At 41.3% G+C, this 25,834-nt stretch overlaps 2 protein-coding genes across 6 annotated transcripts in view; one reads left to right on the forward strand and one right to left on the reverse strand.

The window, feature by feature from the left end:
- Positions 1 to 16,487, reverse strand: part of IFT122 (intraflagellar transport 122) — a 70,094-nt gene extending 53,607 nt beyond the window's left edge. For all 3 annotated transcript variants that reach the window (XM_055343020.1, XM_055343017.1, XM_055343021.1), the window contains exons 1-5: positions 16,372 to 16,487; positions 8,627 to 8,693; positions 6,673 to 6,757; positions 1,979 to 2,057; positions 1,328 to 1,404 (exon numbers count right to left, since the gene is read on the reverse strand). In XM_055343020.1, coding sequence (XP_055198995.1) covers positions 1,328 to 1,404; positions 1,979 to 2,057; positions 6,673 to 6,757; positions 8,627 to 8,693; positions 16,372 to 16,412 — 349 coding nt within the window. In that variant the 5' untranslated portion in view covers positions 16,413 to 16,487. The remainder of the gene's footprint in view (positions 1 to 1,327; positions 1,405 to 1,978; positions 2,058 to 6,672; positions 6,758 to 8,626; positions 8,694 to 16,371) is intronic.
- Positions 16,488 to 16,667: 180 nt separating this feature from the next.
- On the forward strand, positions 16,668 to 25,499 carry MBD4 (methyl-CpG binding domain 4, DNA glycosylase). Of its 3 annotated transcripts, none has more exons than XM_055343022.1 (8): positions 16,668 to 16,986; positions 18,660 to 18,875; positions 19,470 to 20,305; positions 22,679 to 22,753; positions 22,831 to 22,965; positions 23,573 to 23,722; positions 24,217 to 24,320; positions 25,223 to 25,499. In XM_055343022.1, the coding sequence occupies exons 1-8, from the start codon at positions 16,889 to 16,891 to the stop codon at positions 25,298 to 25,300; spliced, it is 1,692 nt and encodes a 563-aa protein (XP_055198997.1). In that variant the 5' UTR covers positions 16,668 to 16,888; the 3' UTR covers positions 25,301 to 25,499. The 3 variants fall into 3 exon arrangements, with proteins under 3 accessions (XP_055198997.1, XP_055198998.1, XP_055198999.1); XM_055343023.1 differs by having other exon boundaries at positions 16,673 to 16,986; positions 18,665 to 18,875; positions 25,223 to 25,496; XM_055343024.1 differs by lacking the exons at positions 16,668 to 16,986; positions 19,470 to 20,305 and having other exon boundaries at positions 18,708 to 18,875; positions 25,223 to 25,496.
- Positions 25,500 to 25,834: the final 335 nt, after the last annotated feature.

Below are 25,834 nucleotides of genomic sequence, written 5' to 3' on the forward strand. Positions count from 1 at the left end.
ATATCTTATCTATGCTCCACTGAGCCTGCCTGGAGCCTCCAGCAGAGGAAACCTCCCCCTCCTGGGTTTCCCTTAGCACTGTTTGCCAGATCATGCTCTAAATGCAATCCTATGGCCTAGGTCCAAGCCCTGGTTCCACCACTTATTGGCTGGGCAACCTCAAGTGAGTCACTGAACCACTCTAAGCTCCAGTTCTTTTTCATCAGTGGTATGAGAACAATACCTGACCTCAAAGGTGATCATAGAACTCAAATAGGAATTCATTTTAATCCTCAGCACAGTGCCTAGCACATCTTAAACAATTCAATGAATATTTTTATTATTACTTGATGTTATATTTTTACAAGTTTTACCTCCCCAATTGCCCCAAACCACAAGCTCTTTTGAGGACAGGGATTCGATTTTGTCCCTTTAATCACAAAGCTAAACACACAGACCAGTGCCTTACATGGAGAAAATAATAAAATTTTTAATGAATGACAGCTCCTTTCCCCTTCATTTATACAATGTGCTTACATATATATATATATATATAAAATATATATTTATATTTCATGAAATATGAAATTATATGAAATATATATATATATATATCTTTTTTTAACCTCAGAACTCTGTCAGTGAAAGGGTAGGAATGTGTTCATCTGAGATAAGGACACTGAAACACTGAGAGGGATTACATGGTCTCTCATTCCTCAGTAATGCCTATTCTGTTGTACTCAGCAAGGAAGACAGATGGATGGGCTGAAAACCACAATTCCCCTTGAATAGAGATAATCTACAGGCCTCTGCCCCTTCCCTCCCTGTCTCAATGGCCCTTTCACTGGCCTCTCTCTGTGCCAGCATCATGCCAATGTCATAAATGGGGGCACAGTGAGCTCCTCAGGGCGTCCAGCCCCTCTGGAAGGACAGCTAGTCACCAAACAAGTAACGGTGACACACTACACAAGCACAGTTGAAACAATGAAGAATTTCACATACATGGATATTAAGGAACACAGAGGCAGGAATAATGACCTACTCCTGACAGATGAGGTGGGAAGGCTTCCCAGAGGTGGCAACGCCAAGTTGTCTATGCTCTCCCACCCTTCTTACCATCTCCCTCCCTAGGGCCCTTCCTGCTGTCTCCCAGATTTCTTACCAGATTCAATGTTACCATTCACTCTCTTGGTTTCTACACAATTTAAAGAATAAGTGTCAGCCTCCCCTCAGCCACTGAAGAGAGGGAAGTAGCATTAACTCTCCCAGGATAAAACAACCACATTCTGGATGGGTGTCAGCAGATTTTCAGTAATTCCAGGACAAGACATCAGGAATCAAAACTTACCAAAGTCACTGGAGGAACAAGATGCCAGTTGGTGGGTAACAGGGTTGTAGGAGACACACTGGATAGAATCATTATGTCTAAGAAGTAAACAACTATAGATTATTATGCAGCAAACCACAAATGCTTCAGTGGCTACAACTGAAGATTTTATGATAAGCCCACAGTCTCTCTAACTACACACCACAAACTCTTATGCAAGTGACCAACAAAAAGCACAGGGATGAATTCTCCTCCCCTGGAGTGCCCCTCACCCACAATTTTCATCTCTTAGACATTACCCACCAGACTGGCCTAGCTTAAATGCTACCTCCTTCAGGACCAGCATGCTAGGTATCTAGCTAGGTATCTAGCATGCTGGTCCTGGAGGAGGTAGCATTTAAGCTAGGCCAGTTTGTTAACTGATAACGAAGTAATCAGTTTGTTAACTGATAACTGATAACAAAGTAATCAGTTTGTTAACTGATAACTGATATCAGTTTGTTAACTGATAACAAAGTAAAGCACCTAGCCTAGCACCATTTCTCCTACAACATAACTTCAAGTGCAATTGCAGAGGAAAAATTCTTCCTAATGTTATTTCTAAGGGGCTTTTGCTATAGTAGCTCAGTAAGAGTCAAACCAATAATACTGTACACCTAAACAGTTACTTACGTGTACTTCAAAATGCCCTCCAATTTTGAGGTCCAGATAATAACACTTTTGTCAGCTGATCCAGAAGCAAAGCGTTTGCCTAAAAGTGTTTTAAAAAGAAAACTGTCACATTTATTTAAAACCAGCATTTCCCAGAGTATTTCTTAGAAAACTAGTTCTTTAAGGTGAATAATAAGTGTCAGCTGCTTCTCTACTTCTTTTTATTTGTATTGGATGGCAGTCAGGAAGTTTGGGTTCAAATTTTGCTTTGTCTGGCACTGAGTAAATGACGATGTATTGAGGGCCTACTACATGCTAGGGATCATGTTCTGTGCTAAGGATTAAGTAGTGATTAAAGCACACATGATCCCTACCTTCACAGAGTTTAGTCTATTAAGAAAAGTAGGCATTAAATGAAATTAATCCAACACAAATATAATGTGCTAAGAAGTGAGTTCTAGGAAAGAGAATAACTGGGGGACCTAATTAGTTGAGGCAAAGGATTCTCAGGAGGAGAACCTTCAGAGCAAAGCTTAGCCAGGTGCAAAGAGAAACTAAAGACCAATCCACAAGGATAGAAAAGATATGCAAAGGCCCTGATTTAGGAAAAGCGTGGTATTTCTGAGGGACTGAGGCATACCAGCATGGAACACCAAGGACAAAGGGGGAGGTGGGTGGAGGATAGATCTCTAGGAGCTTCAGGGCTATCATCAAGATCTCGCTCTTTTTCCCAAAGAAAGGCTTCAAGCAAGAGCAACCAATGATATCTTCATTTCCACACTAGGTGGTTTTATGAAAGAATGGACTAGCGAGAGGCAACATAAAACAAGTAATTACTTCTTAATTACATTCTTGCCAGTTTACAAGTGTTTAGAAGTGGAGCAGGGTATCACGGCAGCAAACAACAGGGAGCCTTCACCTACTCTGGTGAGAGATGACAACAGAGAAATAACCATGGGCCAGATTTTCTAAACCTTGTTAAGGACTTTTAGACTTTGTTCTTAAGGCAAATAGAAGTTGACATTGGGAAAGTCACTGCTCTCTGAGCTTCTACATCTGAAACATAAAGGAATAATAACATCTTCCTCACAGGCTCTGTGTGGGGGACACCTAAGATAATATTTGTAAAACACCTTTCATGATGGCTGGAATAATAGATATTTGAGTAAGCCATATGACATTGCTGCATCTATTAAATACACAGAAGCTGCTTTTATTTGTTCTTATTTCTGTCACTCCTCCCTCCACATTGGCAGACAGCTGATAATGAAGAGTGTGGGCTATGGGCTCAAGAGTCTGAGTTGGAATTCCCAGTCATGGTACCAACTGCAGGACCCGGAACAAGTCCCTGAACATCTCTATGCTTTCATTTCCTCATTTGAAAAATGTGTGCAACAACAGTATTTACCTCATAGTTGTTGTAAAGATTAAAGAAGAATAAGTATTTGGGACAGTACCTGGAATAGAATCAATACTAAAAAAAAAAAAAAAAAAAAGAAAAAAAAAGCTATTATTATTACAATTATTTCTTTATATTGTCTTCTTTTTTCTCAAACCAAAAACTAGTTCTTTCATACCTTTGTGTCATGGTTGCTCATTGAATACTTATAAGACTAGAGGAGACACTGGAAACAAGAAAGCTTTAAGAGCAATACCAGGGCAGCCCCAGTGGCTCAGCGGTTTAGCACCTCCTTCAGCCCAGGGCATGATCCTGGGGTCCCGGGATCGAGTCCCATGTCAGGCTCCCTGCATGGAGCCTGCTTCTCCCTCTGCCTGTGTCTCTGTGTCTCTCATGAATAAATAAATAAAAATCTTAAAAAAAAAAAAGAGCAATACCATAATTAGAGTATTTCTATTTCTAGATCCAAGGGGAAAAGACCAGTTTAGAGGAATTAAAAGACCTCAGAATCATGATGTAATGTCCTGGAGAAGCAGCATGATCTACTGGAAGGAATGAGTACTCTACAGTTGGAGGACCTGAGACAGGTCCAGCTTTGCCACCCTCACCTGTTGTTCTCATCCTAGCCTGTTTTCTCATCCATGAGGAGAATTGAGAAGTCCTCTCTGCCTGGTTCAGAGGGTTGTTGAGAAGGTCATATTTGATGATGTGTGTGGCAGGACTCTGCAAAGTGCAACAACTGCCACTAATGATAGGCCACACTCTGACGCCACCAAAGGCCCTAATGGCATAGTAAGCCAAGGAGCCCCTAGGCTTATAAACTCCAGAGGCCCCAAAGGCCTCCCCACAGTATTACTCTGAATTTGAACTCAAGCATGCACATAAAAGAACAAAAAACAAAAGAACCATGACTACTGTGGCACAGCACACCTGACTATGAGGCAAGAAATAGTATTGTTTTTGCCACTAACTTGCTGCATGATCTTAGTGAGTCGCTTGACTTCTCCAGGTCTTTATGTAGGACTGAGATGAAGATACTGGGCTAGATCAGACTAAAACTATACTCACACAACTGTGTGTATATATAAAGAATATATATAAAGAATGTGTACTTTTCTACAAAGAAGTCTATAGTTTTCATATGATTCTCAAAGAGGCTCATCATCCAATAGCAGTTAAAAATCTGGAATGTAAATGATCTCCAAGGTTCGTTCAAGCACTGTAACATTCTGATTCTGGACCTTCTCAGCAGTAGTCACAGGATGTTATCTCTCATCCTACATCCATTTGACACATGAAAAAATTGAGACTCAGACTCAATAACTACCTCAAACTTACAGTGTCTTTGGGACTGGAACTAGGAGCCATCGCATGCCAAAGCCCATGTTCTTCTCACTAATCCCACACAGGATAGCATGGATTTATTTTTAATTCTCAATATCAATTTCATGCACCCATTCTCTGACTACCACCTCTCCTCTTTGTCACTTCACCACATCCAGTAATCCTTCAAATCTACCAGGACCTAGAATCTCTCCACTGCCCCACTTACTGTGGTACTGTAATCACCTCACGCTCCCCATTACACAGCCGACAGCTCAAAGTCAATGTATATAATCACTCCTTTGCATACATCCTCTACTCCCTTGCCCTCTTATTGCATCTTGCAAACCTACCAATCTGGTTAAATCTAACTCTCCACACCCCTGCATCTGTGCAGTTCAGAGTAGTGGAAAAAAAGACATAATCACACCAACTGATCTCACTGTCTATTGATGATCATTGTCAAGTGAGCCCTTCATGTTGCTTGCGATTTTACTGTACATTCTCTCAGCCATCCTCCTAAATGGCAACTTTCCATTTTTTTCCTTTCTCCTCAACTCTGACACCTCCCTCCCCAGCCTCACTCTCAGGTGATGTTGCTTCCTATTTCACTGAAAGAATGGAAGAGAATTTCTATTAGACTCCTAATACCACATGTCTCCACCTGCCAGCACCTGTGGCAACACCCTCTACCTTCCACCATGCCACATCTAGGTCCTAGATCCCATCTCCTCTTGCCCTCTCAATGACTCTATTCTGACAAGTCCTTCCCCTTTCTCCTATAGCATTATTTCTCAAATTCAACATATTGAAAACTGAACTCCTGATCTTCCACTGTATCTCTACCTGTAACTTTTCCCATCTTAGTGGAAAACAACTCCAACATTTTCAGCAGCTCAATTCAAAATCATTGCAGTCACCTCTGATTCCTTTCTTCACACTACACACACCAACTGTCAGGCAATCCTATTGCCCCCACCTTCAAACCATATACAGAGTTTGACCACTCCTTACTACTTGCTCTGTTCCCACCTCTCTCAGAGGCCTGAGCCACCATCACTAGTGTTAAAAAACTTGCATGAATGATGCTGCTTCACTGGTATTCCTGCCCCAACTCTCACCCCTTGCAGGCTGTTTCCAAAACATTAGCTAGAGGGATTCTTTTAAAATATAAATCAGATCAGATCTCTCCTCTGCTCATAAGTCTTTAGTGGTTCCCTGTTTTCACGGAGACTCTAAGTCAAAGTCCTTATGACAGCCAATGTGACCTGGCCACCCTACCCATACCTGTTACCTCTCTACCCTTATCCCTTACTGCTCCCCCTTACTCTCTCTGCCAAAGCCCCTGGAAGACACACTCTCACCTGAGGGCCTTTGCAATGGCTTTTCCTCTTACAAGGAGCTCTCTTCCCCTAGATGCCCACTACCAGAATCTCACTGCCTCTCCACCTTCAAGTCTTTGCTCAACTGTCCCAGTCTCAATAAGCCCACCTTCACCACCCTACTCATTCCCATAACCAATCCTCTGCCCCACCCAACATCCTCAACTTCCCTTATTCTGCTCTACTTCCAGCATACTTTAAATTTACTTAATTACTGGGCACCTGGGTGGCTCAGTGGCTGAGCATCTGCTTTTGGCTCAGGTTGTGATCCTGGGGTCCTGGGATCGAATCCTACATCAGGCTCCCCACAAGGGAGCCTGCTTCTCCCTCTGCCTATGTCTCTGCCTCTCTCCCTGTGTCTCATGAATAAATAAATAAATCTTTAAAAAAATTTTTCTTAATTATCTCAAGCACCTGGAACAGTGCCTGGCACATAGATGGCCCTCAATAAGTACTTGTTAACTTGGATTGAAGTCTAAGAGACTTAACTATCTTCTGCAACTGCAAGTTGTATGTTAGCTTCCTAATCATAATTAAGGAGTGACAAAGGAGAAAAATGAACAGCTATGACTCCATTTTATAGAGAGTGTAAAATCAGATCAGACTCTTACCATCCTTTGCATATGCCACACAATACACAGTATCTTTGTGTCCCTTTAGGGGCTGAAGTAAGGTGCCATCAGAGGTATCATAAACCTGGCAAAAAAGAGACAGAAGTATAGGTGGCTCAGCCAGTTAAGTATCAGACTCTTGATTCTAGCTCAGGTCATGATCTTAGGGTTGTAAGATCAAGCCCCACCTGCTACAGGCTTAAGATTCTCTCTCTCCGGGCAGCCCCAGTGGCGCAGCAGTTTAGCGCCACCTGCAGCCCAGGGCGTGATCCTGGAGACCTTGGATCGAGTCCACGTCAGGCTCTGTGTGGAGCCTGCTTCTCCCTCTGCCTGTATCTCTGCCTCTCTTTCTCTCTCTGTGTCTCTCTGAATAAATAAATAAAGTTAAAAAAAAAAAGATTCTCTCTTTCCTTCTCCCTCTGCCCTTGCCCCCCTGAAAAAAAAAAGAGAGAGAGAGAGAGAGAGAGACAAAGTACAGATTATCCACATGATATCCATTAGTTGGAATTCCTGCAGGTTGCTATTTTTGTTTATATAACAAAATATTTGTCAATATTCTAAATTTGTATCAATAAAAACTACACTGAGACATCAGAAAGAATGTGACTTAAAGTGGAGAAACCAAGGGACACCTGGTGGCTCAGTGGTTGAGCATCTGCCTTTGGCTCCGGTTGGCTCATGTCATGATCCCAGGGTCCTGGGATTGAGTCATGCATTGGGCTCCCAGCAGGGAGCCTGCTTCTCCCTCTGCCTATTACCTCTGCCACTCACTCTTTGTCTCTTATGAATAAATAAAGTCTTAAAAAAAAATTGGAGAAACTCAAAAAGTAGAGGTGCCAACTCTGAATTACATGGCCAGACACATGCCATTAATCCTTGTCACTCTGTGGATCTTGTCTACAAAGTTCAATCACCTTATATGAGTTTGGATATATGACCAGTCAAGCTAGGCCCTCTCAAATAAAGCCAGCTCACACAAAGAGCCAGCTACAACATGATTAAATTTTAGTACTAGCCCTGCCCCTAATATCAACGTCTGAGGAAGATGTTTCATATCTGCTATCAAGAGCTTAAAAATCATAGACCTTAACTCTGAATTTACAAATTAGAGGAAATATTATAAAATCTAGTTGCAACTTGGATGTAGGATATTTTGTAGCACTGTAACATCTCTAAATATGTGGAAATTTTAAAAACACACAATCTGAGTAATCAAGGCAAAACCCTCCAGAAACGGTTAGTGTTGGAGATGATAACCTTTGAGAAAAGGATTTGGATTGCTTACCCTGGCGAGAAGTCTGCAGAACAATTTAACCAGGGTTTTAAGATTATGTAGTTACCATACAGAGAATGGAGATCAGTCAGTCTGCATATCTTGAGACAACAGAGCAAGGGGAAGTGGACTTACGTAGGAAGAAGGAGAGCTCATACAAAGGTTTTTGGGTCAAACATAAAGAGTTCTCTGAAAATTACTTTTATATACTGGAATAGGTTCCAGAGGGAGCTTATATTCTTTGAAAATATGAAAAAAGGACAGCATCCATATGGAATTGTTTAGGTAGGCCAATGCCTAAAAGTTGGGGTCAAGCTTTCTGGCTTCTCAGGGAGGGGGCCCTTTCAGTCTTGTTGCTTGAATTTTTCAGGGGACAAAACGTGAACTGACACCAGTCCAGTTTCAAAGGCATTTTGATTAATTGTTTTCAACTTTTTTGTGGGTGTCTCAAAGTAAAGGGAAAGATTAATGACTCCAAAGAAGGTATTGTTCACAGGTTCCTATCTGATAGACAGTTTACTTACCTGTTTTAAATAGCCCATTTCCTTCCCTATTAAAAAGTAATGACTGGTTTTTCCGCCCTTGCCTTTTTTATCTTAAAAAAGGGGGGTCAAATTTCAGAGCATTTACTAGAGGGAGGGGGAAAAAGCACTTAAAAAGGAAACTCAGACAAAATCCTACCAGTAATCTGTTTCCTGCAGCCAAAATCAGTTGCGTTCCATCAGGCTTAAATGCGAGGTCATATATACTAAACAGGAGACAAGACAAGACAAAAGGACAATTAGGAACCAAAATGATGAGGTCTGCTAATGGCCAGGAAAGCAAACTTTATTTCCATTATGAAACACTGCTTGTGTATGAGGGAGAAAAATAATGGCTTAGGATTGCATTTGGTTGCAAATTCCATTCAACCACCACACCTTGGCAGCCCATTCAATCACGATTTACTCGACAGTTAGCTTTATGTCCCAATTTCCACTTGTCCAGAAGCCAGACGCCAGAGATGATTCAAAGGGTCAATGGTTGAAGGCACAGACTCTTTTATAAAGGCTGGACAAACTGAGGGCTACTAAATCCACATGTCTCTGAAAATTGGCCATTTATTAAAATATCATTACTATTTTCCAACCAATTGGACACTTTAATGAATGCCTCTCTTGTGCTAGGCAGTAACAGATACAAAATGAGTAAATCACAGTCCCTCCCTGCCCTCAAGGAAATCACCATCCAGTAGGAAGGTGTGACTCAGACATATTCACACACCATATGTCATCAACTCTGAAGCATATATGTTTTCACATTTTAACATCTCTGAGGTGGGGATGTGTCTTATAATTGATGATATATCAGCTTCATTGAAAGCATTTTTTGCTTTCTTAGTGGCATGTAAGATAACAGTATTTTACAATCAGTGACCTCTTAGATTAGATGAAATACAGAATAATATAGAATAAAGGTTTTAGGCAGGATTCAAAGGAGAAGGATCAGTGTTCTGATTTGGAGAAAGGATGAAAAAAAGCTTCACGAAGAAAACAGTATGTGGAAAAAGCAGGGCTTTTGAAACATGCAGGAGGAGATTTGGAGAGGGTAGCATTTCAGGCAGAGAAAAGAGAACAAGCGAAGACATGAGGGTGGGGAATAGCAAATAATCTAAATAATTGAATTTGACTGAAACATTTGGCTATGAGCAAGGCGGTAGAGAGAGATCAGGCTAGAAAAACAGACTACAGCCATATTACAATGATTCTTGAATGCCCCAGGCAGAGGATTTCATTAGTTCAGGTGACTCTCGTAAGAATGTGCTATACAGCACTGCCAGGAGAGCCTATTGTAAATGTGTAGCATAGGATACATTTACTGATACCTGCAGTAATCTAGACTTATAGACTCTGGGGAAGAGTACTTGGAGCATGTTCCAGAGATACTCTGTGCTGAGCTCTTCAAATGCGTTATTTTATTTCACCTTCACAATTCCATGAGGTAAGAATTATTACTCAGTTTTGTAGTTGAGGACACTTGTAGCTCAGAGAAGTCAAGTGTCTCACCCAAAGTCACACAACCAACAAATGGCAGGGCCAGAATTTTAACTTGGGTCTGACTCTGGAATCTGTGCTATACTGCCTTCCACTCTCTTGAACTATTATCAAATATGACAAATCTGTTATCCTTAGTACTTTAACAGTGATAGTGGCTAACATTAATTAAGCATATCTATTTACTGTGTGTGCTAAGTACAGTTTAAATGCTTTACATGTATTAGCTCACTTAATCCTCACAACCCTATACCTATTCAGTAGATGAGAAAAATTAAGACCCAGAGAAGTAACTTGCCCGAAAAGAAACTGCTGAGTGGAGGTGGCACCAGAATTCAAACCCAGGTAGTCTTAGGCTCAAAAGCCCAGGCTGTAACCACGATGATTTGTGGCCTTCATTTTCATTATTATTAGCATATGCTATAGCTGGCAAAAGAATTAGCAGTGGTTTTCACACTCTATCAATATGAAAAAAAAAGGCATTACATGGAGAATTCAGAAAGTTTTTTATTTGGTTTTATTGACCTTGGAAGCTTCCTTTAACAAAAATAATTCTTAAAAAATAATAATAACTCTTTACATATATTCAACAGCTGGCTAATGGAGAAGCTGGAACCAGTGTGGGCATCCCCCTTGATAGAAGCAAACACAGACAGAGTTCTTCAGCTTCCTCCCTATTACATGTAATAGATCTGGGCCTTACTGCTTCCTGGGCTTTCTTTCTCTGAGCCTAGGAAAAAAAGTACCTGGTGCATATCACATTCTGAAGAGACGCAGGGCAGTAAAGTGAAAATTAGAAGGGACCTGGATCCAGAAGAACCAACGTCCTGTCCGAGCTTTTGTGCTTACCTGCAAAACAAAGCTAGAGAGCTGCCCTCCCACCTCTGGCTGCACAGGTCACCTGAAACCTGTGGGTTGCTATGATGAGGTACCAGATTTTGGAGAACATCTGTACCTCTCTTTTAAAGTCATCCTTGGTCATGTAGCTTCCTTTTTTCACCTGGCTCAGCGGGTTAAGCATCTGACTCTTGATTTTGACTCAGGTCATGATCTTTGGGTTACAGGACTGAGCTCTGTATCAGGTCCACGCTCAGCATGGGGTCAGCTTGAGTTTCTCTTTCCCTCTCCCTCTGCCCCCCCCCACTGGTTCTCTCTCTCTCTCTCTAAAATGAATAAATAAGTCTTTTTTTTTTTTTTAAAGTGGTTCCCGTGGAAATCTTCTTCATAAAGGTCATTTGGGGTTGAATTCTCAGAAAATCATTTGAGTGTCTGATTTGGGCCAAGCTTTAAACTGCCTTCCTCTCAAATGTAAAAATTCATTGTCTCTAAATGTCTTGAAATTTCCCTTCCTAAAGTATAACATAATATTCAATTTATCCCAATCTAAACTCTTAATGTACTTAGGATCTGTATAATTCATTGTAGTTCTGAATTATTATTATTTTTTTAGCTCTGAATTATATTATCTTCTATATTTTACACTGTTTCAAATACAATCTTGTCTCCTTAATTATAGTCATGTGAAGTTCAAGGGCAAGGACCCAATTTTAGACATTTGTGGGTCCACCAGGCATGGCAGTGTCCTAGACACAAAATGAATATAATCGACAAACTGACAATATCTTAAACCTCTCAGACTTTTAATTACATCATGAGACCATGAAACTGAATAAAGGAAACCTCATTTAAAATGGAGTCGATAGGCCAGAAGGGGGAGCTCTCATGGTGTACTACTTGTTGCAGCCCTTTGAAGACTCAGCAGGAAGAAGCCTATACCTTACTTAGCTAAAGGAAGATTTTTCACCTGGTCCAGCAACAGCCCAAGCAATGAGAGACTGTCACAACTCAACCAATGAAAAGCCACGACACGACACTTTGAGCTCCTAGTTTACTCCAATGGACTTTTTGTTTATAATGGCCCCTCCCAACTTCCTCCTTTCCTCTAAGAGTGTTCCTCTCCCTTGTTTTCTGAGTGTGAGTGTTTCACCATAGCTTTCTTCCAAATTGCTATTCCTCTCCTATTCCTGAATGAACCCACTTTACTGGTAAAATAATTGGCTGTTTTGTTTTCAAGGTTGACAAGATCACAGAAACTCAGAATTGGGAAAGACCCTAAAACTTGTCAGGTAGTCCAGCTCCCCTATTGTGGCACTAATTCCCTAGAAGATGGCCATCCAACCTCTGAACACTCCCAGCGCTGGAGAGCTCACCAGTCTGCAGGCAGTTTATTGTATAAAGGATGGCTCTCTCTCTTTTAAGAGAAAGATACACTGTCAAATTCCATTGCAGAAAGGCAGAGGGCAAATACTGCAAATTGTCCTCTGCCAACCTTTTGTCCACCCTACTTTAAAAATTGAAGTCCCAAGGTGCCTCTCCAAACCCTACACAATTTGACCCAGCCACAGTTACTTGCTTTAAGTCTTAGGCAATTTATGTCACCTTTTTAAGTCTCATTTTCTTCATCTGTAAATGGGGGTAAACAATCCCAACCTGTTGTTGTGGAGATTAAATAAAATAATGGATATAAACGCTGTCTAGCCTATAGCAAGCACTCAGTAAATACTAGCTGATGTAACTGGAGGGTAATAGTAGATGCTGTCCTGACTAGAATAAGGTAGGCTATTCAAATAAGGCATCATAGTTGAGATAAACCTGGAGCAGTGCTTTTAAGGAGGGAAGGAGAGAGTTCAGGGAAGAATAAGAGCATTTGGAAAGAGTTTTGGATAGGAAAATGAGAGTTTTCAGCTGAAGGGGAAAGCATAAGTTAAATGTTAGTAAGCAGTGGGTGAGCAGGGAGGATGAGCAGGGCTACCTAGTTAAATACACAATCTTATGTGGAAGGGAACTGGGAGTCAATCTCGGATTATGAGGTAGAATAATGGATTAGAGAAGCAGGACTAAAAATGAGAAATCCTGATACCACATGAAGTTTAGACTGGAAATCAAAAAGCAGACCAGGAGACAGTGGCTGGTTTAGTGGTAGAGGACTAATCTTAGACATCTGGAGTCTCTCAGTTCTACTATCCCCTATTTTTAAATATTTTTTTTGTTTTGTTTTATCTTATTCTGGGCTTCCAGCTGGCATATGTAGCTGCCATCAGGATTGCTGGTCTATAGGACCCCTACAGTCCCTAATCTTATATGTTGTTTCAAACCCATAATGGGCCAAAACCTAAATAACCAATCTTCACTCATTATTCATTCACTCACTTATTCATGAATACATCTATCCATCAAATAGTCACACCGAACACTGATTTGTCTAGGATCTGGAGTATGACTTAGAAATGAATAAGCAGGGGCAGCCTGGGTGGCTCAGCGGTTTAGAGTCACCTTCAGCCCAGGGCGTGATCCTGGAGACCCAGGATCGAGTCCCATGTTGGGCTCCCTGCATGGAGCCTGCTCCTCCCTCTGCTTGTGTCTCTACCTGTCTTTCTCTATGGGTCTCATAAATAAATAAATAATCTTTTTTAAAAAAAAAGAAATGAATAAGTAGCAGCCATTGCTTTTAAGGGGTTTATAGACTTCTGGGATAAACAGATGCACAATAACTCTCAAACTAGACAGATTCTAAGTGCCACAAGAGAGGAATGAACAAAATTCTATGCCAGCGGTTGAAAACTGGGAGCAAATCAGGCTGTATCTGGCCAGCAAATGTTTTGTTTGGCCCACATGGTGTTTTATTTCGGTCTTAGATTAGTTGCCAACACTTAAAAATTAGGGCATTTCACATAAAAATCCAAATTCATAGCTATTGGTTAAACAGGAAGATCTGGGCACACTAGGCCAAATTCCTGCAGGATAGTAATTGACAGGAGCTGAGCAGAAGCTGCCCCTTTCCGGCAGAGCATGAGATCTTTAGTTTGCCATACTCCTTGCCACTCCTTCTTATTCTCTGACATCAAAGTCAAATGTTCAAGGTACTAGGTATCAGCAGCTTGTGGCGGGTACTTTCATAATAGAGTTAAGAAAAAAGTAAAAATAATTTTTTAATTTATTTTTTATTTTATTATTTCTTTTTAAGTAGGCTCCATGCCCAGCATGGAGTCTAACATGGGGCTTGAACTCAGGACCCTGAGATCAAGAACTGGGCTGAAATCAAGAGTCAGACACTAAACCAACTGAGCCACTCAGGTGCCCCAAAGAATTTTTTTAAACCCAAATTTCTATTAAAAGTAGAAGTGGGGCAGCCCAGGAGGCTCAGCGATTTAGTGCCACCTTCAGCCCAGGGTGTGATCCTGGAGACCCAGGATCGAGTCCCACCTCAGGCTCCCTGCATGGAGCCTGCTTCTCCCTCTGCCTGTGTCTCTGCCTCTCTCTTGTGCTCTGTGTCTCTCATGAATAAATAAATAAAATTTTTAATAATAAAAGTAGAAGTGAAAGATATACTGGTAGGGCTATTCGTTTCAAGAGAAGTGGGGTGTAGAATCGCAGAATACTCCTAGCACAGACAGACAATTCCTTGAGTTTAAGATGCAAATAAACAGGGGCAGCTAGGGTGACTCAGTGGTTTAGCACCGCCTTCAGCCCAGGGCCTGATCCTGGAGTCCTGGGATCGAGTCCCAGGATCAAATCCCCCATCGGGCTCCCGGCATGGAGCCTGCTTCTCCCTCTGCCTGTGTCTCTGCCCCTCTCTCTGCGTGTCTCTCATGAATAAATAAAATCTTAAAAAAAAAGATGCAAATAAACATGTTCCATTATATTGCCCGCCTGCTTCTTGCAGGCATTTGGGTTTGCAACCTCTGTAACATGAGGGAAAAAAAATTTTTAAGGATTTATTTTTGTTTATTTATAATAGAGAGAGAGGCAGAGACACAGGCAGAGGGAGAACTCTCGCGGGACTCAATCCCAGGACTCCAGGATCACGCCCTGGGCCAAAGGCAGGTGCGAAACCGCTGAGCCACCCAGGGATCCCCAACATGAGGAAAAATTAAGGCAGTAGCTAACAGTATTGGCTTTGGAGTGAGAAAAAAGCTGGCTCCACCACTTACTTGCTGTGTGTGTGACCTTGGCGAATTAGTTACCCTCTCTCTGTGCTTCAGTCTCTCTGTGCTTCAGTTTTTAAGTAAAATAGAGGAACAGTACCTACCTCAGAGGGCTGTTGTAGAATGACAATGGGATAAAAGACACGAGGTTCTTACCCAGGACCTGGCGTGTAGTAAGCATTAGCTATTACTAGTGCAGAGCACAGGCGAGAGAGAAACCATAATCGAAGGGAGCACTATTGAATATTCAGGATTTTAATGTGAGGAGAGGAGGAAAGAAGGCACGCTTTCTGCACGCAGAAATGACTAAGCAAAGGCAAGAGAGGGAATGGCAAAGGTCCCATTCCAGTGGCCAAAACAGAGGCTGCATCATGAAGCTTGTAAAGATCAGCTAGGAAGATTTTCAAGGTCAGGTTGAGAGGAACTATCCAATAAGAACTATCCAATTTCCTAAAAGGTTTCATTGTAGGATGGTTTTAGCTGATGAAAATCGAATAGGACATTAAAGGCACCCCGGGGGGCTCAGGGGTTGAGCTTCTGCCTTTGGCTCCAGTCATGATCCCCAGGTTCTGGGATCGAGTCCCACATCAGGTTCCCCGCAGGGAGCCTGCTTCGCCTTCTGCCTGTGTCTCCACCTCTCTCTCTCATGAATAAATAAATAAAATCTTAAAAAAAAAAAAAAAGACATAGGACATTAACATCGACTCCTGAGACGAGAAAGGCATTCTCTTTTGATTCTGGTTCCAAGCTTCTGATGCTTTTCACCTCAAGCACCCCTCGGACCTCGCCGGCTAAGCGCCCGGCTCTCCAGGACACACCAGAGGCCGAAAGGCGCCCCAGCCGCGGCCTCGCGCTACAACCTATCACCACCGTTTTTGTTTCTCCCAACTCTGACTGTCCATGTATCTCACAGCAAGTGATACTTTCAAATATGGAGCAATAAAGTTTCTTTCCTTGTAAAACCATAAAGTGTGCACAATCACAATTGAGTGAACATCGGTGATACGTGGGAGAAAAACGCCAGGTAACCAAGAATTTGGGTCCTACATGCATGTGGCAAAAAACTGTGACGCTTTTGAGAAACCTTGTCACGGGAAATAAGATGAAGCCGGGATGGATTCCGACAGGCCCAGACTGTGATTCTGTGTAAAATCGCCTCCACCGGCCACAGCCTCACGCGTCGTACAGCCCCCACCCCCACCCCCGCCGCTCCCTCTCCAGGCCTCAATTTCTCCATCCGCAAAGGGGTAGGAGGGCCACCCTGCAGTCGCTCAGACCCGAGGTTCAGGGCCCTCAGCCCAGGCCGCGGGCCCGTTGCCCCTGGCAACCACGGGGGTTCCCGCAATGGTTCCCGCCAACCCCGTCAGCGCTCAGCCTCCCGCTCCTCCCGGACTACCCCGCTCCTCACCACAGCTCGGCTTTATCCCTCCACGTCAACACGGCCCTCATCGCGGCTTCCCTCACGCCTCAGGCCCCTCCTCCCGCCTCAGCAACAGGCCCCACTCCACCAGCCCCTTTGGTTACCTGCGCTACCCCTAGCAACGCACATGCGCAGTGAGCCTCGTGGGCTCGGCCGAATTCCGAGTGCGCAGGCCTAAAAGGCAGGGCCAGGAAAGGAGCAAAAGCCGAGACCGCAAGGAGCGCAAGAGGAGTCTGCGCAGCGAGGGCGCGCGCGACTGGCCGGAGAGGGCGGGGAGCGGCACGTCATCCGCGACGAAGGATTTGATTGGCTGAACCGTGGAAATGGCGGCCTAGCCGTGGGGCGGCTGAGGAGCCGCGGTGGAGCCTGACAGGCTTCCCCGCCTTCCGCGCTTGGTTTCAGCCTAGTGCTCTGAACTGAAGGAGTTTTGCTTCTGAGTCCGCTGTGCTCCGAGGGCGTGGCAGCTTCTCGGCCTGTTGCTGCCGTTGAAGCCCCCTTGAAGGGCATGGCTGGGATGGAGAGTGCGAGCCTGGGGGACTGCGGAGCTGCCCCCTCGGTCACCTCCCCTGAGCGCTTGGCCCCAGACCGGCCCTGGGACCTCCGGCAAGTGATGGTCCCTTTCGGGACTCCTTTTCACCATCTGTAAAATGGGAGCGGGGGGAGGGTGGGTAGAAGGCGGGTGGGCCTCGACAGATCTTGAGATCTGTCCGGGTTAGTTACTCGGAGCTTTGGCTGTAGCTCAGGACCTCTTCCAGCGGGTTCAGCCCTGGAGTGCATCCTGCTTCGTTAGCCGGGATGACGAGGGAGCTTTTGTGCACGGGGAGCAAGGAGAGGCCAGCTTGGATTGGAGGATCCTGGGAAGACCTTGGAGATGTCATGTTACGCAGCCCATGGTGCCCACAAAATGGATCCTATAGGGAGTTACAGGGGCGCCCGGTGGCTCAGTTGGGGTCACGCGTCTGCCTTCAGCTCAGGGCATGATTCCTGAGTCCTGGGATCGAGCCCCGCATGGGGCTTCCTGCTCTGCTGTTGGCCCTGCTTGAGCTTCCCGTCCCCCCCCCCCCAAGTAAATAAATAGAAAAGTCTTTAAAAAGGGGGGGAAAAAGTTAAAGATAGCCACAGTCTTGTTTCAAATACAGTACTTGTATATGTGGGATAAGGGGCTGAGATGATTTATCTTTTTTTCAAAATTTAATCCTCAGAATTACCTTAAAAAAAAGTATTACCTCCTTTTTACAGATGCAACAAGAAGACATTTAGAGGTTAAGGAACTTGCTCTTGGACACATAGCTAGCAAATGATAGAGTTGCAATTTAAAACCAGTCTGTTGACTTTTAAAGTTTCTCCTGTTTTCAACAGGCTTCAGTTTCCTTGTTCCTAAAATGTGAACTACATAATTTCTTAAGATCCACCCAGTTCCCCCAAAATTAACCTCAAATTACTTCAGAAGAAGTAATTCTAGAATTAGAATCATTAGAAGTGATTCAAATTCTAGCCACTAGCTCTTGCTTAGTTTCCCTATTGATAGAAAAGAAGTTGGGTTAGATATCTCTATAGACCCATCCAACTTTTAAAATGTGATTTAGTGATTAGGATACATACTACTGAAGTTTTGAATGATATTACAGGGGGAGAAGTAGTCGACCAAGATTTAGTGGGGCCAGGTTCTGCTATCAATTTTGCAAGTAACTTAAATCTTCCTGTCACTCAATTTTGTCAATAAAATTAGAGTAACTTTTGTCCTACCTACCACACAAGGTTATCATGAGAGTAGAAGAGATTTGAAGACTCTTACCAGAAAGTATTTACCTTTTTGTTACAACCTCCAAAGAAGAAAGTAATAGACACTCTCCCCCAGAAGACTGCAGATATATATAAAATTTTTACCTCACTTATTTGGGGAGAAGGAGGGTGTCTCATTGACTTTTAAGCAGTTCTCTTGATCCCAGGTTATGAGCTCACCTATTGGTTCATATTTTTGAATTTATGCCAACTGTCACCAGAAATTTATGTATAATAGCCCTATTCAGTGATTAACAGCAACAAAAAGTTTCTAGGGAATAGCTTGAGCTTTTCATTGTGCAGAGACTTCCAACCCTAAATAAGCCATGTTGGAGGACAGGAAGATACATAGCATAAGACTGTACATGCTGACTTTAATCTCTCCTGTAGTCTAAATAGTCCATATGGTTCCTGCTCTGCCATGGGTTGAAATTGAATAAGTAGAGGAAAATAAATTTTAAATGAGCTAATCACTCCGACTTTGTTTTTTTCAGTGAAGAAGTTGGTGCTCTGGGATCAGAAAGAGTGGGAGAAGATGAGAAACAAGTGCTGATAAAAAGCAACAGTGAGCGAGCATCCATGGTTTCTGCTCAGACTGGTGATACTACAATAACCGAATGCCATAAGACTGTCCCATGTGGATGGGAAAGAGTTGTGAAGCAAAGGTTATCAGGGAAAACAGCAGGAAGATATGATGTGTATTTTATCAGGTGAGTATTGCAAGGTGGTACAGATAGTACAACCAAATCATTTTATCTAGATAGGTAGTAGGAAAGCATCACAGGAATCTTGGCTTTTTTCTATTCTTTTTTTTTTTTTTTTAAGAATAAAATCTTAAATAAAATTATTTATTCAGGAGAGACACACACAGAGAGAGAGAGATATGCAGAGACACAGGCAGAGGGAGAAGCAGGCCGGGATCAGGTGCTGGGCTGGAGGTGGTGCTAAATCCCTGAGCCACCCGGGCTGCCCTGACTTTTTTCTATTCTTACCAGAAAACTATTATAGAATCTATTTCTTGAGTGTTACTGGTTAGTTATATCAAGTAATTTGGGGACATGTATACATCTACTGCAAACGGTTGCCCTTAAATTTGTAAATTTGTAAATAATTGTAAAATTATTTTATACTATCACAGAGGAAACTATTTAAAAGTACCACTTTATCACTTTAAAAAAATTCAAATGACAAATACCCATGGAGACGTTTGGAAATTATTAATTAAAATCTGAAATGTGGTCCAATTCTTTTTAAAAGTCACTTTTATTTACTAGCAATAAGTTTTCTTTAATATCATTTTCTAGCCCACAAGGACTGAAGTTCAGATCCAAAAGTTCACTTGCTAAGTATCTTCACAAAAATGAAGAGACTTCTCTTACGCCAGAAGATTTTGATTTTAGTGTTCTTTCTAAAAGGGGCAGCATCAAGTCCAGATATAAAGACTGCAGGCTAGCACCCGTGACATGCCAAATGCAAAATGAAAGTAACAGTTCAAACCGGAACCTCAGGACACGAAGCAGGTGGAAAAAAGATGTCTTTCCTCTACCAAGTGGTAGTTTGGAATTGCAAAAGAGCAGAAGACTGTCTAATTCTAAAGAAGATGAAGGTGTTAATGATGTTGACTCCAGAAAAGTTAGAAAGTCCAAAGGAAAGGTGACTGTTTTGAAAGAAATTCAAATTAAGAAAACTAAAACAAAGTGCCGGAAGGGTCCTCCAGATTCTACTCAAAGTAATAAGAAAAGAAAATCTGAGTATAAAAAGGCAGATACTGAAAGTGAACCTGTTGCAGGAGAAAGTCGGCTTGATAAAACACTCTCCATTTCTGATGCTGGAGCAAGCAACAAGACCCTCAGTGTGACTAATGAAGAAAAGAGACTTGTAAAAGAACAATCATTGAGTTCAGGATCAAATTTTTGCTTTGAACAAATAACTTCTGGCTTTATAAACAAATTATGTTCAACCGAAGAAGCAGAACACAACAAGAAATGTCAGGAAACCTTTTTAGAATCTGAGGAAATAAAAGTAGAAGTTGGGGAAAGGAAGGAACATTTGCATACTGACATTTTAAAATGTGGCTCTGAAATGGACAACAGCTGTTCACAAACTGAGAAAGATTCTGTTCCTGTGAGAATATGTCAAGGTATTCAGAGCACTAAAGCTGCTAATGAACGTGTGATAAGTTTATACCTCCAGATACTAGGTTTTATGTCTGTACTGTTAGGATGTGGGAACAGAATGAAGAAATAGAACCAAATATCTAATACATTCTACCAATTGATCCTAGTACCTTATTTAACCAATCTTTAAACCCTTTGCTACAACATAGAGGGAATTGGCTGCCTACTACCTTGATACTCCCAGCTAAGGAGAAGTGTGCCATTTACAGCTGCTACCATCTCTCCCTGGTGTGACAGCTGGGACTCTCCTCAACAGTGCTTTCTCTTCCCATTTTCTTTCCAGCCAGTAATAATATTATGCCTTTAGGGAAAATAAAAGGCTTCACTTGTGAGAAGGTTTGAGGAAGACTCCTTTTAATGTGTAAACTGGTTGAGAATATTCAGTGTCTACTCTTTTGCACCACTCCCATTATTTATTCCTGATGTATGACTTCCAATTTCATTTTGTACATATCATAGTCATTTTTATCTTCTATTATAATGTAATGCTTCTCTAAAGTGTTTTAGAGCTCTAAATAATTCAAAACTGTAATCACATAGTTCATCTATTATTTGTAATATGCCCTTAAATACAGAGTTTGGAGCTTAGCAGTTTTGCCTTTATAATACCTCAGTGAATAAAAAATAAAAAGAAGTCCTTTGAGCAGCCCTGTATTAGTTATTCATTATGCCATTATGGTATAATGAATAACTCCTTTAAAAAAGAAGAAGAATTTTACTTAAAGTCATGTTGGGAGACAGCCAGGGAAAATTGGTGGAGCAAGGGGTTAGACTTGATTCCTGTTCTCTGTCCCACTCTAATTTTATGTTTTTGTTGTGACTGGAATTCCTTTCCCTTTAATGGAAGATGACCGTATATACCTAGGAACTGCTTAAGAACTCAAGTCTGTCCTTTAAATACTTTAAGCTTCTTAGAGCTTTGAGGTTTGTGTAGCTTTATAGTGGGCAAATAAAATATTAAAAACATACTTTTGTGACCAAAATGGAAGTATCCTATTCATCCTACACATAAAGAAGTTCTCAACACAAGATGAAGTACTCTTAGTTTTGTCTAGTGGAATTGTAAACACTTTCCCATTGGCTTAGTTGGAAATTGCCAGGGAAACTGAGCTTCAGTCTCCTAGTAACAAAAGACCCTAGTTAATAATTATTTATAGGAATCCACAGAAGAAATTATCAGGTAACTAGTAAGAGCAATTTCCTTTATTCTCTTCTTTTACTTTCTACTAGGCTTTGCCTGTTTGAACGAGAATAGCAAAAAAAAACAGCTGATTATCTGGAAAGCTGGATGCCTATCCCAATCTGTAGTCAGTCCCACTCTCATTTTGGGATTATTGTCTAATTTCTAAGCCTTAGTTTGTTTGTCTGTAAAATAGAGGTTATAATCCTCACCAGTCTAGTTTTTCATATCAAGAATATTGCAAAGTAAAATGAGAAGTGAAAAAGATGGTTTCACACTATACAAATGCAAGGTATTATTAACTGACATTCAAATTTAGAGGGTAAGACTTTGGAGGGTATTAAATGTGATTTTAGAAACTTGGGAAGCCCAATAATGCTGGTCAAATAGTCTTTGTTACATTAACTGAACTTCTGAGTAGATCATGTTCTCAGTATTCCAATGTCCAAATCTTAGGTTTTTTGGAAAGCTCTGTTTCGTCTGTGTCCTTTTTTGTTTTTTTGTTAAGTGTAGAAGCATTCACTGCAGAAATTTTGGAAAATATAGAAAATTTAAAAAATATATAGAAAATTAAGGGAGAAAAGAAAGATTAGCAACAACCATTATACCATTTTGGTTTATTTCACTCTGCATTTTTTTTTAGTTGGGATCATATATAGAATATTGTTTTTGCACTTAAAAGTTAAGTGGGAGAAAATATGCATGATGTACTCTCAAAATGTTTTAATGACCACATTGTACAAACGTGTCATAATTTAAAGTATTCCATATTATTTCTAATTTTTCAGTACTAGGAACTCTGAACATAAATCACAGAGTACTAGTGTAACAGAGTGGTTAAAGTTATGGACTCAGAAGCCTGGATTTGAATTTCAGCTCAGACACTAGCTGTGGAACCCTGGCCACGTTACTTAATTTTTTTTTTCCACGTTACTTAATTTATCTTGACTCAATGTCCTTATCTGTGAGGCGAAAGTAAACTGTACCTAGCTTGTAGGTCATTAGTAGGATTGAGCTGGTTAATTTTTTAAAGTGCTTAGAATAGTGCCTGGCAGGTACTAAACACTTTATAATAGTAGTGTGTTATTTGCACCCCTGAATATTTCTCTAGGCTAAGCCATAGCTTCTATAAACAATGTTCATTATTCTTTTTCAGAAGATACCATTCCACGGACACAAATAGAAAAAAGGAAAACAAGCCTATATTTTTCCAGCAAATATAACAAAGAAGGTATCCCTTTCCCAATCAGAAAATCAGATTTTAAATCTGTTTCAGGTGTGCAGCTCTGATGTGGTGTGTTTGTTTAGTTCTTAGCCCCCCACGACGCAAAGCTTTTAAGAAGTGGACACCTCCCCGGTCACCTTTTAATCTCGTGCAAGAAACACTTTTCCATGATCCATGGAAGCTCCTCATTGCTACCATATTCCTCAATCGGACCTCAGGTTTGTAGATTATTTTAATCTTTATTTCAGAGACAGTATAATGGGGAGAAAGAGCACTGGATTCATTAGGAGGTCTGAGTTCAAGTTTAAGTTTGAGTCTTTGTGACCTCAGGCAAGGACTTCTCCTTTCAGCGCTCAAACTCTTCACCTATGAAGAGGTTAAACTAAATACATCCAGAGCCTTTTTAGCAATATTGGCATTTATTTTCTACTTGCAAATTAGTTTCTTCGGTCAGCCGTGAAAACCAGTTACTTAACATTCCTCCACCCTCTGCCGTGTGTAAAAGCATTTCTTTTTCATTGAGTACTTTCTTTAATGCCATTGGCACTTTGTATTCTTTATACTTTTATACTAGTTATCTGATGACTGGATTATTTGAAAACTAATAATCAGGAAAAGCTAAGTATCTATATGATTTAGCCTATTAGCCAAATAACCAATAATGTTAGCTTTTGACTCTGAAGGTGGTCACCAATTCAGGTAATGGCTTCTCATCAGAGGTTTAAAAAGAAAACCCTCTATATGAGATTTCTAGATGAGGAAGTACCTGAACTTAAAAAACAATCCATCCGGAGGCTTGTAATCACAGTTATTTTTACTTCCCAGGCAAAATGGCAATCCCTGTGCTCTGGGAGTTTCTAGAGAAGTACCCTTCGGCTGAAGTAGCAAGAACTGCAGATTGGAGAGATGTATCAGAACTCCTTAAACCACTTGGTCTCTACGATCTTCGAGCAAAAACCATTATCAAGTTCTCAGGTACTTTTCCTTTATGCCCAAAGGAAAGAACATACACTATGCCTATTTAAGAGAGCCACACCTTAAACTTTAATGGCCTCGAATACTACATTAATAGAGGTTATTCAGCTCAAGCACTGAAGGCATTTAAAAACAGTCCACTTGCCCCAAACCACAGTCTTTCATTGACCCAAGCAATAAATCTTTGCCCAACACTGCGGCCATCTTGGCAGGATTAGGGGAAGCAGTGAAGGAGAAAGCCCCCTTGACCTTAGGTCTTTGCCTCTTGTCTAGTTAGCACAGCCCAAAATAATATTGGGTAATAAGTGGCAGGTGAGAGGTTCAGATGAGTGCTGCAGGAATTCAGAAGAAAGAACCATTAGAACTGGGGTTGTTAGGAAAGATTTTTTGCTGTCCCTTTCTGCTGTTGTCACCATCCAGCTCTGCATCTCCACATATTTAGGGAAAGTATCTTTCTAGAGGTTGACCTGCTACGTGAGGTGTTGTATTTTCAGATGAATATCTAACAAAGCAGTGGAGGTATCCGATTGAGCTTCATGGGATTGGCAAATACGGCAATGACTCTTACCGAATTTTTTGCATCAATGAGTGGAAGCAGGTAAGGCCTACTCTCAGCCGTATGTTCAACACATTTTGTCTGGGAGGCAAAACAAGTCCATCCTTATAAACTATTTCTTGGGCACATGTACTATCACCATCACAACAAGTTTTGTTCCAAGCTTGAGGGGCAAGTGGTGGCATGGGGCTATTGGCAACAGCGAGAGAGGATCCATAGACACTCCCAACTCCATAAAGACTCCTTGGTTTGGCCTCTGACTGACCTCCAGCCCTGTGCGGTTATTCTCATTCATGCATAATCTAAGCCTGACGTGGTTCTCCTGTCACAGTCCTACTAGCCTTCAGAAATATACCACTGAAGGAAAACAGCAGGTTTGGGTTTGGAATGTATGCTTGTTGTATTTCTCCTACTGGTCTCAGACTGGTTTTGTGGTCAATGGGCCCTACTTTAGCTACCCAGTCAATTGGGTATGCCATGCCCACGGATAACCAGGAGGTGTCCTGGCAGCTGGCGGGTACTGCCAGGTGGCCTGGTACACTGCCCTCTTGGTCCGTGACTTGCCCTAAAGCATTCAGCCAGCAGGTCTGGCGAAACCCATCCCTGCTCCACCATTTATTGTGACCTGAGTAATCCATGTAATTCTCAGGTCTATAACTTCCTTCTGGAAAGTGGTGTATTAATACCTGACTCATGTTATCACCACCCTGCGTGGTATGTCATGGTGAAGATCAGTACTGAATTGGAAAGTATTTTGTGAAAGATTACCTTAATGTAAGATACAATTTTAAGCATTCATGAATCCAGTTAGGTTGAAGGTTCTAATTTTCAGGTATGGGCTATCATATTGTTGATATATTGTTCCCCTCCCATACCTTTAAAAAATGTATTTCTGACAAACTTAGGTAAGGCCTCTATATCCTAATGTGTTATATTTCTTCCAGGTACACCCTGAAGACCATAAGTTAAATAAATATCATGACTGGCTTTGGGAAAATCATGAAAAATTAAGTCTGTCTTAAAATTCTCTGAAATTTTCAAACTCATTTTCTGTACGTTACTTTGCATTTGATTCTTAAGAGCTCCATTAAGCACAACCAACCGGATTTAATTAGTCCAACTGGAAACATAATGCAGGTTTTCTTAATGTCTATAAAGCTGCTAGATCTTTGCTACTGAACGTACTAGGACATGTTTTGAGTTTTTTTTTTTTAAATAAATTGTTAAAAATAAATAAATAAATAAATAAATAAATAAATAAATAAATAAATAAATAAATAAATAAATAAATATAAAAAATAAAAATAAATTGTTATTTGACAAAAATCCTAAAAATGTAAATGTCTTTTCCAATAATAAAATGTGATCTGATGTTGAAAAAAAACTTTCATAAACTCTCAATAATACAAAGCAGATTTCTATCAATGTTTCTTTTTTTTTTTTTTAAGATTTTTAATTTATTCACTCATGACAGACACAGAGAGAGAGGCAGAGACACAGGCAGAAGCCTCATTCAGGGAGCCCGACGTGGGACTTGATCCAGGGTCTCCAGGATC

The sequence above is a fragment of the Nyctereutes procyonoides genome, unplaced genomic scaffold, assembly GCF_905146905.1.
Source record: "Nyctereutes procyonoides isolate TBG_1078 unplaced genomic scaffold, NYPRO_anot_genome, whole genome shotgun sequence".
In the NCBI taxonomy this organism is placed as follows: domain Eukaryota; kingdom Metazoa; phylum Chordata; class Mammalia; order Carnivora; family Canidae; genus Nyctereutes; species Nyctereutes procyonoides.